This window comes from Dunckerocampus dactyliophorus, chromosome 16, assembly GCF_027744805.1.
Source record: "Dunckerocampus dactyliophorus isolate RoL2022-P2 chromosome 16, RoL_Ddac_1.1, whole genome shotgun sequence".
NCBI classification, from domain to species: Eukaryota; Metazoa; Chordata; class Actinopteri; order Syngnathiformes; family Syngnathidae; genus Dunckerocampus; species Dunckerocampus dactyliophorus.
In genome coordinates, this window is record NC_072834.1 from 15661527 (window position 1) to 15676065 (window position 14539).

A 14539-nucleotide genomic window follows, 5' to 3' on the forward strand; every position below is an offset into this window, starting at 1 on the left:
GGAATTATCAGAAATGGGATATGGAAGAACTGATTAAATTTTGGGGGTGATCCAAAATTTGAAATTTTCCCAAAATGTAACCTTTTCCCTACAATTAATTATTATTACCTGCTACAACTGCCACATTTCTCAACCGATTCAAGCCGATTCAAGCCACATTTCAGACTGGCCTTTTATTGTGGGCAGTCTAAGGCACACTTGTGCACTAATCATGGTGTCTAATCAGCATCTTGATATGGCACACCTGTGAGGTGGGATGGATTCTCTCAGCAAAGGAAAAGTGTGCACTATCACAGATTTAGACAGATCTGTGAACAATATTTGATTGAAATGGTGATATTGTCTATGTGGAAAAAGTTTTAGATCTTTGAGTTCATCTCATAAAAAATGGGAGCAAAAACAAAAGCATTGCGTTTATATTTTTGTTGAGTTATTTATAAATCATTCCAACTTAAGGATGAGATGTGCCTATTTATAATACATCATAAATAATAAAATACATTTCAAAAATAATAAATACATTTTGCGAGGAGTCATAGCATTAATTTAAGTCATTACGCACACTACTGTAGCACACTGTGGGTTTAGAGTTTGGGATTATTAGAGTCTTTGTAGTTACTTTCTATTATGAAATGTGCTGATTATCATGAAGAACATGTGAGGAGCGATGGCATTACATTCATTCTATGACTTGGCTATTTGTGCTAAGGAGGGGAAGTGTGCCATGCTTGGGCCCGGATCAGAGAACTCACACTACCCAAACATGCCCTAAGCATAGACCCAGGCGAGGTACGATAGGTCAGTGTGGAGAGGACGCCTTACTTGGGTTTATTGTTGTGTTGCATTATTGCAGACTGCAAATGAGACAGAAGTCAGCATCCTGCCATGCCACCTTATCATTAACAATGAAAGGATGCCCATTGGAGCACATTGTGGTCATCTACCACCATGCATTTCTTTGCAAAGGCAGACTTTTTGAGCTCTTGTCTTGCCTGGCATTGTGATGGTGTGCCTAACGAAGTGTCTGGCGAGTGTGCTATACGATGTTATTATCTTCCCTTGAGCCCTCTCCCTGCGCACTGGAGCCGAACAAAGCAGAGCTATTGGTTCCAGACCAGACAGCTGGCAATAGATAAACGCCGGGGGTGGGTGTGGAGGGTCACTGGGGGGGCCTTATTTCATTTCATTGCGGCTGTAGATTCGTCAGCGCTTAATAAGTTGCGTGAGAAGTCCGGGTGGGGATAAAGTTTTCTTGCATCTGTGAAGTGGAGTGTATGCGATTATCAGCTTCATCTGCATGCAGCACCAGTGCCACAAATGCTAATCGCCCGGCTATCTGTGTGCCCGCTGTCTGCACTTATCAAACGCTCGGCACACCGACTCCTCTGCGGCCCTCTCGCCGGCACGAGTGGAGGAGATAACCGATGATGAACGATTACATTTAAGAAATCCTAGAGCCCAGGCCCCAAACATAAAGGCATTCATCACATCTGGCGGGGGCCTTGAGGGGCCCGTCTGGGTTGTCCTCCAGCCAGTCTCTGTTAGCGCCTCGGCAGGTGGCGGCAGCAGATAAACAGGCCAATGGTTGTACTTTACCTCCAGGAAGTGTTCCGCTTGCTGTTCTCTGTCCAGTTTCCTCGCTGTTGTTGTGATCAGGCCTACGAGCCAAAAGAGGACAAGATGTGATGGAAGCATTTTTGTCATCGATCGGCTGGCTGCATTTTTATATAAAAAAATAGAATTATCATAAATAATCCAAATAATATTTGGTTAGAGTACATTTCAGTTATAAATTGGACTCTCTGGAACGGATTAATGACTCTAACCAAGGTCCCACTGTACAGTCGTACCTCCCTATTGCGGTTAATTGGTTCCAGAGCCGACCGTGATAAGTGAATTTCCGTGAAGTAGGATTCAGTATTAATAAATGGAATATATTTCGTTACGGCATAAAAAAGCTGCTTGCAATCTTCTAAATACATTTTTTTAACATTATTAGAGCCCTAGAGACATGAAATAACACCCATATAGTTACCTTTACACTTCTATTAGCACCCAATATAGTAGATATAATCAGAGAAAATAAGCCACTTAAGACACTTTACCTTGTAGGGGAGCAGAATCAATGGTGGACGGGAAGTGAAACACACAGTGTTGAGTTTTAGCTTGTTGTGAGCTACTAACCGTGTTATTATTATGATTATTATGATTATTAGTTTGTTATTAATATTGTGCCTGTTGTGAGATCATTTAAACCTTCAATAAACGCCGCTTGTTCAAGTCTGGTGCTTAGGTGGTGGTATCACCGAACAAATACTTACACCTAGTGACCAATGTAGAGTACTACATTCACAAGTTGGCTTATACTGTATTTGTATTTTAGCTAATTTAGCCATTTTTATACTTAATCGCTAGAATGCTTAATTTGGGCATAAGTTACGTACAATTTGCTTAAATATGCAAATTTTTTCTGACTAATAATAGTCCGTAGTCAACCACGAAACGGCAATCATTTTTCAATTAATTAATGTTTGAGAAAAAAAAAAAAAAAGGGTGAGGAAGCGATGTTCGAACCGCAATGTAGCAAGGTACGACTGTACTGTAGATTGGGAGTCCCCGACCACGGGGTCGCGACCCAGTAGTAACACTTTTAGCAGCAATTTTAAATACTGTTGTAAAAAACTACATCAAACACTGAGTCACACCGCTTGTGTGTTGGTTGTGTGTGAGGAGAAGTTGGCTGTTTCGGCTTTTCCGATTCAAATGAAAAGTAACTACCCACAACTTTGAAGACGTTGTTGCCATTCCTGACCAAACCGAAGGTGCGTCAATATTAATGTCATCATTTTAAGTTGATGTTGTGCTTTTCTTTATTTTTGCTTGGAAGTCCACCCAGATTATTTTATTCTAACAGCTGTAAAATAATACTGAGTCTCAAGTATGGTTTACAATTGAATATTAAAAACAGTACAAACAACTGCAATGCCAGCGCTGGAGAGAACGCTCAGCCCACCAACCAAGGCTTAGCGAGGTCCAAGCAATCTCTGAAGTGAAACGGAGTTCCTTTTCCTCCTCTGCCTGCTGTGGAATTGGTGCCAGTGATCAGGAAACGTCCTGTTAATTGTTTGTTGGTACATTGGTCTGATCTGGTTTCAACCAATCCTTGGTTAGGAGGGCTGAGCGTCTCAGCCAGACGACAGAAGGGATGACTCATAATAAAACTGTGCGTGTGATTTTAATGAAAAGGAACAAGGTGCCTTTTGCTGATGTTATCTTTCTGTTATGAAGCGCAAATATGTTGCATTCCTTATCCAAAACAGAGTAAAAAATTTTCCATCCTATCATTTTATACATCAGTAAAGGAGGTCACACTTTACAATAAAGTACACAAAAACACAGTAGTTACTGGGGAACTAATGCAGAACTAATGAAGAACTAATGAGGAACTAATGACTAAGGCACATAAATTCAGACTAGTTACTGAGGAACTAATGAAGAACTAATGAGAAACTAATGTGTAGAGTAGTTAGTGAGGAACTAGGCACATAAAGTTAGAGCAGTTACTGAGGAACTATCGAAGAACTAATGAGTAACTCATGAGTAGTGGTTAGGGTTAGGTAGGTTCGTTCCTCATTAACTACTGTAATTTTGTGTACCTTATTGTAAAGTCTTACCGTAAATGACAATAAGATTACTCTGACATCTGACCAGCGTGTTCTTATTGTTATCAAAAAGTGGCAGCACAAGTTGTTCTTGTTCAGTGCAAAGTAAGCTTCAAAATAAATGCCAGTACTAACCCAAATTCTACCACAACAAGTAAAAAATTTGTTTTGATTATTAGCCTTTGGAAGAAAGATTTGTGCATGTACAAAACTTTTATTGTCATTTGGTCAAAACATACAACAAAAGAATAGCAGCTCTCTTAGATAAGAATATACTGTAAATAATACATGAATCTAACTATAAATATGCACAAATGGAGGAAAATCATGTCCATCCATCCACTTTCTATGCCGCTTATCCTCACTAGGGTCGCGGGTATGCTGGAGCCTATCCCAGCTGACTTTAGGCAAGAGGCGGGGAACACCCTGGACTGGTCGTAAACAAACAAAAACACTTCATCATCACCCATTCTCCTCGTGTCTCTGGAGAAAGTCACACGTAAATGTGCAAGCTATGGGTAGTTTGGGGTCTTGGTTAGGTCAGCAACCGTGCATGTTGACATGAATCAGCCATAAACGGGTTCCACTGTATTGCTCTGTATTGAGTATAAAATACATACCAATGTGCAAGTACTAATATTTTTCTCGTGTGACATTCTGGTACGCATTTTTAAGATTCTAGTGAGCAGTAAACTTGCATCTGCAGCATTTCCATAATGTTTGAGTGGTAAGGATTCGTGGCTCTCAATCCATTTCCTGAATGTCAATATGCTAGTTTGGAAAAGCTGCAAGGTCAAAGGATGGAGACCTGCTCCACCTCCTTATCTTGGAAACAATACCTAGATTTACCATCCTAATCCTCCTTAAATCCTATCACGTCCTCCTTGTCCAAAGACCTACAGTGCCTGCACGTGTAGTACATTGAATTAGCCTCCCTTCAGCATCTTTTTGCATCTTCCACGCATGACATGCAGCATAAATGCAATCAGAATTAAATTAAACGCTCGTTTCATCTATTTAATGACAGCCTCATGAAGGCAGCGGGATTAGGATGACTCTTAGTGTGTGTGTGCATGCGTGTGTGCGTGTGAGCTGGAGCGGTAACATGTAGGCTTCAGTCCATAACACACACACACGCATGCACACACACACACACACACACACACACACACATATATATAGCGGTGTCACCTTGAGCATGCATGCAGTCCACCTTTTATGCATTACATTAGGACTAAATGATTAGCAGCACAGCACAGAGGAGGAGGGGTGTGGCCTCGGACTCATAAATCGATGCCACGATAATGATTCATTTTGATTTGGCCAGGAGAAATACTGTTTTTTAAAAGGTCGACTAGCTACTTCTCATTGATGTTCTAACAGTAACATGTGTCCCTACAGCCTGTTTATGAGCATCACACAGGAGAAACATCTATCATCTCCCTCACTTGTTCGCTCCACTTCTGAGTGACGAGGCGCTCAAACGCTCACTTTTGCTCCAGGTTCCGGGCAGGTTTCACTACACATCTTAAAATAAAGTCTTAGCTCTGAAAACTATGTGTCAGCCACCTTCAGATGTGGGAGCTGTAAGTGTGATCATTTTGTTTTTCCTCAGCAATTAGGTCAGGTGTACGGAACCTATGGCTCGAGAGCCAGATATGTCTCTTTTGATGACTGCCGCTGGCTCTCAGACATTTCTTAACACGATAAAATATATTTATTGCAATTTTTTTCCGCTGACATTTTGAAGTAAAACATTATAGAAATCACAGTGTTAAAAATAACGCTCAAATTATTATGCATTTTAATCCATCCGTCCATTTTCGGCCGCAACGCGGGTGGCCAGAGCCCATGCCAGCTGTTCTTCCTATATTTTCCAGGTTAGACAGCAAGACTCGATTATTATTGGGTAATGCGGTAGCCTTAGTCAGCCATCGGCCAAAGGAAAGAAAGATGAGCAATGTTCCCTCTAATTTTTCAAGTGTCTGAGCATACATACAAACGACCTGAGCATTCCTTGGTCCTCTATGGGCGCCATCAGATGTGCACGTAGTATCACACCTGTCCAAAACCTGAGAACTTCAGGTCGTCCAACTTCCATTCTGTCAACCTCAAAAACCCCAAATTTATTGTCAACCTCAGACAAAACAAGCCGTAGAACTATCTCATCCAATTAATGATTTGAATCTTGTAGGAAACCCCTAGTTTATAATTTAATTTTCAACTTTGTTTCCTTGTTTACCATGTATTTCCATTTCCTTTCTGTTTTGGCACTATTTTATTCACGAAATTGATGCCATATTTGTTGTATATGTTTACTTTTGTCTTAATAAGAAAAATTAATTCAAAAATGTATTTCAATGTAAACAACCATAAGCAGAGTGCAATGATGGATTAATCAAGAGGATTAAACTAGAGGGTTTTTTCAAAACGGAGAAATACCATCCATCCAAACATACTGTATCTTCCTTGGAAATGCTTTCGTGTGCATTTTTTCAGTGGCAAAAAAAATCGTAAAATAATTTATGGAACAAAGAAAGAAGGGCTTATAAATCGTCCACTTGCACAATGGATATGATTTAAGGAAAGAAAGATTGATTATGTTGTCCATCCATCTTTTTCTATGCTGCTAATCCTAATTAAGGTCGTGGGGGTATTCTGGACTTTGGGCGAGAGACGGGGTACACCCTGGACTGGTCGCCAGCCAATGGCAGGGCACATATAGACAAACAACCATTCACACTCACATTCATACCTATGGACAATTTAGAGTCTCCAATTAACCTAACATGCATGTTTTTGGAATGTGGGAGGAAACCGGAATACTCGGGAAAACCCACGCACACATGCGGAGAACATGCAAACGAAACACAGAGATGTCCAAGCGGGGATTTTAATCTCTTGATCTTCCAGATCTCCTGACTGTCTGGCCAACATGCTAAACACTCAGCCATCGTGCGGCCCGATTATGTTGTAATTTCTCTCATTTCTATCTATCTTAATAACGTTTTTGGGAGTGGGAGGGGACGTATATTGCTTGCTACCATAAAATAGATCGGCGGATGGCCTATGACCGATTGCATTCCAGGTACGTACATGTACTTGACTTTAGAGGCGTAGCTTTCCCAAAATTTTCATCCTAATCATCCATGAGGGAAACCGATCACATGGATTAATTATGAATTTTTTTATTTATTTATGATGAGCGCTGTTGACCATGGGTAATATAAAGGGGAAAAGTCAGGACATTTCCATGGTCCTTTGACTGCCAAGAAAATAGGTCATTAGTAATACAATTTGTAATTAACTAATAAAAAGCCTTCCACCTTTTTTTTTTCATGGGGCCCAGAATTCCTGCTATATATGATATGAAAAAAGGAACCACAAAATCACCTGAATTTAGACAAAAACATATTTGACTTAACTTTTTCAAGAGAACATACGGTATATCGCTTGTGACACGAGTCTTCTTTTAGGAGACTTTGGATAGAGGTGCTGGAGCCCTAGCCGGACATCCAGGTAGCACAGAGGTGGGCTCCAAATGAGAGAGAGCTTGGCGAACCCGGTGTCTTCTACCGCTGACGAAGGCTGGTCATCTCGTCTGATGAACTCAATTATTTTTCGAGTTATTTGCTGACTGTCACGCACATTTCAACTGCAAATTTTCACGGAAATCGTCCGACAGTGATCGATCGCAGCATCCCTTGATTATTAACAAGATGCCAAAATTGTCGTAGCTTCAAAGCTCACTGAACTGAAGACTTGTGATGTCCTGTATGTTGAGGTTTCCTCTGACGTATTTGGTGGTTTGAACTCTGACATCTGTATGGCTTTAGAGCAGGGGCGGCCATTACGTGGATCGCGAGCTACCAGTAGATCTCCAAGGTAGTTTGGGTTGATCGCGTAAACGTCACTTTGTAGTTGTCATATGACATCAGTCAGCTGACATTAAGCTCCCCTCCTGATTCGCGCTCGCTCTCCCGCAGCGTTTCAAGCTACACACGAAGATGCAACTTCCATCTTTATGATTGTGATTATGGATGAAGTAACTCAGCGGTAAGATGTCCATATCTATAACAAAAGTTATCTGTTCACTTGTAGCGGCTAGCTATGTAGAAAAAAGTGTATTGTTTACTGGCTTTGCTTGGCGTCATGAACTCTACTACAGAAATCTGTGTTTTCTACACGTTGGCTTCTTAAACTATTATTTCATGATGAAATGAAAAACGTGCCCATTGGTGAAACCTTTTCAATATGTTGCCTTGACTTCGGCTGCATTGTCTTTTGCATCATCATTTTAAATTCTTACTGTATATATGGCTAATGTTTGCTAGCAAATGCTAACTGGATGTAATACATGAACTGTGTGCCCTAATGAACGTCACATCGCTAATTTGACTGATATATTACCAGTACTCAGGTTATGTACACAACTATTTAGGAGTTATGTGGAATTATCTTTATTTCCATATTGAAGTGAATTATGATAGCAACTACTTTGATTACCTGTCAACTTTAAAAATGTGAATGTGAAATACTAATCATTCATATTTACAATAGAATTTCAGAGTTTACTGGTTACATTTAGTATATGTGATATGTTTTATAGAAAGATTTAGATCATTTTGACTTGTGCTGAGAAAGTGCGTGCACTCCTGATATATATGTATAACGTACATAAATACCTACTCATATTTTAATAAATATAGTAAATATATATACTCTCTATATGTATAGTAGTAGGTGATCTTTTGGACTCGGTCATTTTAAAAGTAGCTCGCAGGCTATAAAAGTGTGAGCACCCCTGCTTTAGAGGTTTATTTAACAATAACGTACACAATGATGTAAAACACGCTTTGCTGCACATCTCAAAATAAAGCTCTGCCAACTAATTCGTCAGTCAGCTAAACGTGGGACTGTAAGTTTGATTGTGTTATTTTTCTTCAGCGAATAGGCTAACCTAGCACGATGTTGCTGTTACAATGTGAGTGTAACGCTAGCACTTTAGCATCACATAGCTATGCCGTGTTGTGTCCTTCTGTCCCTCTACTTAATGTTACAGTACGTTGTTGTATGTGATATACAGTATAGCATCTATTACGTTGGACAAGTGAAGAGTTACAATGTATATGTAAAAAGTGCTCCTCGGAGAGACTGCTCATTAGCATTAGCATTAAAGCCACACACACTTTTAAACTGTCTAAATTCCAGCATCAAGGCTAACGCACTTCCAACACACTATGGTAGGACACACACTCATACACACCTCCTATAATTGACTTCCAGTGTTGTCAAGCATTTACATGAAGCATCACGTTGTAATCTAGGCAGTGCTTCGGTGCTGCCAATTGGTTCTGATCCGACTAAATCAACACAAGCTGAAAAAGAAAAAAAATGTCACAGACAACAAGGACGCTGGGCAAACATTCCAGCATTTTCCTTGAGCGCCCGGTCTTGGACCTTGTGTCAACATTCATCTCTTCTGTTTGCACCCCCGTGAAGGAGGAGGGATTGGGGCGGGGGGGGCAAAATGGTTTTGGTCGGGAGGGTGCGTGTCAGTCGTGCGACACTGCGACAAAGGCAAACAGCAGCGAAATCTCGTGCTTGTGTTCTGCTTGGCTACACTGAAGGAATAGTGTCACGTTTCACACGCTCCAAAGCGCTCTGATGGAGAACTTTAACATGAAAAATTACAAAATAGCGTTTGGGAAAACAAATCAAAGTCTCTGCAAGCGGGTGGGGGGCAAACTGGGCAAATCAATCAGCCTTGATTTTGTTGGTCCGTCGGGCCACACAGAAAGTTCTGGAGAGATGACTCACCACAACAATCATCACATCACACTAGCACCTTCGGGGGGCGGAGCTAGGCGGGCCTCTCTTGTAAATCCAGCAGTTTAATATGAGTGTTATTGGACTCAGCGTGGCGGTGGGGAGGCTATAAAGTGAGAAGCGCCGGAAACATTCAACGCTGAGTAAAAGCCAATTTATCAGCCTGTGTAGGTGATAGTCGTCGATACGAGGGCGACAATGAATGAAGATTACCAGAAAGCAACACAGGCGAGCTCAGATGGCGAAAAACTCTCCCCTGTGACACACACACACACACGCACACACACAGTTTAGAGAGTATACCCAAAGAAGGCAATGTGTTGTGCATGCAATCATGGAACATCCCTTTGAATCTGCAAGAAAAACTAGAATGACCTCAGGGAAAGGACACCTCCTTAGGTACACAATATCATACAAGAGCTACTGTGTATCACGCTACCTTCATAAAGTAGAGGTAATAATCTACTCGCATACATTGTTCTGATTGTGATGTGTATTGAAAAATGACAGATGCTCATTTTAAACAAGATGGATGGCTGTTATGGACAGTCTCTTAAAAAATAATATGAAAGTGAGTACATAAGTGAGGAAATATACAGTACAAATTAAAATAAACCCTGCGACCCTACCCTATGAATTTTTGAAAAAGACTTCTGGAATAATCTTCCATTTTGGTAAGGAATTTATGATTTTTCAAAACTTTCTATATTTGCTATTTCATTTTTATCTCGTTGAAGCGAATCTTGGCCGTATTTAAGGCGGGGGTGTCCACACTTTTTCCAGCAACGGCAACATAGACCTCACAGAACATTGGGCCTCATTCACGAAACGTTCTTACGCACAAATGTGTTCGTAAAGCCTTCTTACGAAAATTTTTGGCATTCACGAAACGTGTTCTTAACTCACAGTTCTTAGATCTAAGAACAAATTCCACGAACGCTCAGGAGGACTCTTATGCACAAATACAGCTTGCACTTGCAATGCGCAATCGCCCTCATGATGGATTTTGCAACCTGATCCCAAAAAATGTAGTGCAAATAAAATATCCCCACAATTATTTATCATCAAAACAACTAAAATATACTCCATCGATAAATATATATTCAAATCAAAATTCATTCATCCATTTCCCTACCTCGATCGCAAACGGTATGACTCAATTAATATCCAAATAATCTCAGATTCGCAACAAGATTGTGAATGTTGTTGCAAGTTTCCCCGGAGGTACACACGACTCCTACATTTTCCGAAATTCCTCCGTTGGAATGCGCCTGAGTCATGGCGCAGCATGCGACGGATGGTTAATCGGTGTGTAAAATGTTAATTTCTTACCTTTTGCGTGTTGTTATGTGGCCATTAACTTATTTTACAGGTGATCGAGGCTATGCCCTGGCACCTTGGCTCATGACACCATTGAATAATCCGCAGACCCCACAAGAACAAATGTACAACCAAAAGCACACACGTACACGCTCCTGCATGGAGCGCACCATCGGACGCTGGATGTGTTTGGACACTGCAGGTGGAAGGCTGCTCTACAAACCAGAAAAGGTACAGTAGGTTTTGTAGTATTTAATATTAGGTTTTAGTTTATTTATGCTTTGGAATGGCAAAAAAATAAGAGGCAAACATTCTGATTCTTTGTGAAGGCTCTCATTAATCCAGGAATTCTCCATTGCAAATATGTTTTATTTGGTCAACTGGATAAATAATTGATTCTCTGTTGTTGCAGGTGTGCAGGATCATAATGGCCTGCTGCGTCTTGCATAACATCGCAATGAAACGTGGTGTGTCTATTGCGCACGAGCACCCCCAGATAACGACATGCGCCCCCAGCCACGCCTTGAGCCAGAGCACGGGGCTGCTGTATTAGATAGGCAGTGTCTAATCAATCAAATGTAACCACAGAAAAAATAAGTTGTCACACACAAACTATGTATTTTGACTTTATTTTTCCATTATGATTGTGTAAATATTTTGTAGAGTTTCCGAAATGGTTTGGTTTCTGATTGATGGCCCACCTCCCGTTTCCTCCAGATCCCTCCGGTGCAGTCCAATCTTTTTTTTGAGTCTATTTTAAGTCAAACCACTTCTTTTTAACCTCTGCAGTGGTGCATTTCTCCGTGGAAACGGCATTTATGTTTCCTGCAATGGTGCTCCATGCCGACTCTTTTTGGATGGCCTGATGACCGGTGGATACACGTGAAAATAAGGTGGTCTTGTGTTCGCTCACTCCTTGTAAAAGCACCTCTATTTCAGTAGAATTGAAGTTTTTCTTCTGTTTGTTGTCCAGCTGCTTCTCAGTCTTGCCCTTGCGCTTTGGCATCTCCGCCTCCAGCTGCCTGTTGCGCACGGCACATTTTTGACCTTATATAGGAAATAATAGGCGGTGACCTATGCAAATTAGGCCTCACATGCACGTGCATCGCAGTTGGCATTCATCAACCTAAGAACACCGGTGCGAACGATTATCCCTACTTAAGAACGTGTCGTGAATGTGGCGCAGTTTCCAACCCGCGCCTTCTTAAGTACACTTCTTAAGAAGACTTTTAAGACTTTTAAGAAGATGTTCGAGAATGAGGCTCATTGTTGGGGCAGCCCTCCCCTCACTGCAAGACATTTATAAATCTAGAGTCCTACGAAGAACACACAACCTCCACATTACTCATTATTCACACTCCTACCGTCAGGCAGACGCTACCGGACTTGGAAGTCCAGGACCACAAGGCTGGCTTTTACAGCTTTTACCCACAGGCCATCAGGCTTCTCAACGAAGCACTCACACATGCCGCACGCAACACACGCACACACTCATAGCACTTTATTTGCTTAGTATAACTGTCCGTTTTACTATGCATATGACAATAAAATTCTTGAATCTTGAATCTTGAATCATAGTGAAAAATGAAAGGATGCAAGGACCAATTTGATATTTTCTAAACCAACACATGTAGATATGCTAATAAGTTACTTATATTTCAAGAAAACTGCATCTCAGCTTTGTGATATTGGTGAAAAAGGCGTATTATTACTATGAACTTCGATCTTTGCGCTTTTTTTTTTTAATTTTTGCTGTTTTTTTCCAAATTTTTCAACTTTCTTCTTAAATAATCTTTGTAAATTTTCTTTTTGTAATATTATAACTTTATTCCCATCATATTTTGACTTCATTTCCATAATGTTATGACTTTTTCCCCAACCTAATTTTCCAAAAATTACACATTTATTTTGTTTTGTTATTTACAAGATAGCAAAATTGTCGTATCTTCAAAGCTCACTGAACTGAAGACTGTGTCGGAAGATATGCCAATGACGCCATGCGGCCTACTGACAATTGTAACCAATATAAATGTACTGTAATTCTCTTGCCTGTCTTTGGGTTGATGTAGAAGAAGTTCTGCGGGTTGCCGGCGGTGATGCGGTAACTCAGACGACTGGGCGTGGCGGTGAGGTCGGGGTCCTGCGCTTGGATGCGGATGACAGACACGTCCTTGGGCGAGTTCTCCATGACGACCGGGTGGTAGATGGGGTCAGAGGTGAGTGGCGCATTGTCGTTGACATCCTCCACCTGGGAGGCGAAGAGGAAGAAGAGGAAGAGGGTGAGTGTAACTCATTTTGATAAACACAAATACAAAAACATATCTCTGGCCACTTGATCAGGTTCATAATTTAATGTGTTCTGACACAAAAACTGTCTTTACAAAAATATATTGATTTTTCCACCATATTTCTGCATGCTATCTATGACTTTTTGTTACTTTTTAAAATTTACCAGACCAGATTCCGGGGCTACCAACACGGAAATGTTTTCATGCCAAAACTAGGGCTGTCAAATGATTACAATTTTTAATCAGATTAATCACAGTTTTTAAATTCATTAATCATGATTAATCACCATTAGCAACTTTGTCTGAAATATGCCAATTTTTACAGATTTTTACTGAGAAAGGTAATTGACAGGGCAGGAATATGTATATTTGTATGTATTAACAGCTCCAAATGAATTGAATATGTCAATCAAGCTAAAAGACACCACACAAGTCTAAAAAACTATTTGTCTAACACTAGTCTCTTTAATAGTAGCAGAACATTTGAATCAAACTTTTAACTGTGTTATTATGAGGGCAATGAGGAGTTGCGTTCAAAGACGTCACGTGATTTAAGGTAAATGTATTTGTTTTCCGTGTATTTTCCAGCAAACTTAAATGTGGCAAATTGCACATCCGAATTACGACTTACCAAGTGAGTGATAAGAATATCTACTTCATGTTTTTCTTTATCTTCCTGTTTATTTACACACACACACACACACACACACACACACACACACACACACACATTATAAAGCCGTTTTTGTGAAGTTCGGAGTCTTCCTGAATGCATCTCGCGTTTTTGTAATGAGAATGAGGAAGTGTTCCCAGGATGACCGGACTAGAGACGTGTGTGATTTGGAGATACATACGGTAAATGGTGTTGGAATTGTTCTGTTGTTGATGTGTTCGGGTCAGAATGAAGTTATAAAAGAGCGTCAGACTCGGTGTGACTGTGTGGGGACGCTGCACTGTTCTTCCATCTGCCTTCATAACAGTGAGGCGTGCTTGCTCTGGTGCGTATGCATTAATTACACAAAAAAATTTAACATAATTAGTGAAAGTTAGATAGCGCCATTATCACGTTATTTTTGACAGCCCAATTTAAAACTGCAAAGTGTTTTATCATTTCAGCCTCTCACACACATTGAAACAGAGTTCTGGGTGCCCTGAAACAGGTTTTTTTTTTTGTTAAACAGCTTCCAGGGCTGTACGGTCGTCTAGTGGTTAGCATGTTGCCACACACTCGGGAAGACGTGGGTTCGAACCTTCGTTGGGCATTTCTGTGTGGAGTTTGCATGTTCTCCCTGTGCGTGTGTGGGTTTTCTCCGGGTACTCTGGTTTCCTCCCACATTCCAAAAACATGCATGTTAGGTTAATTGGCGATTCTAAATTGTCCATAGGTATGAATGTGAGTGTAAATGTTGTCTATATGTGCCCTGCGACCAGTCCAGGGTG

The 14539-nt window shown here is 40.7% G+C and overlaps 1 protein-coding gene across 4 annotated transcripts in view; it reads right to left on the reverse strand.

Moving 5' to 3' along the window:
• The window catches only part of LOC129168901 (protocadherin Fat 3), a 121946-nt gene that overhangs the window by 73105 nt on the left and 34302 nt on the right, over nucleotides 1-14539 (reverse strand). For all 4 annotated transcript variants that reach the window (XM_054754707.1, XM_054754706.1, XM_054754705.1 and 1 more), the window contains exons 6-7: nucleotides 12861-13059; nucleotides 1597-1658 (exon numbers count right to left, since the gene is read on the reverse strand). In XM_054754707.1, the coding sequence (XP_054610682.1) occupies nucleotides 1597-1658; nucleotides 12861-13059 (261 nt within the window). The remainder of the gene's footprint in view (nucleotides 1-1596; nucleotides 1659-12860; nucleotides 13060-14539) is intronic.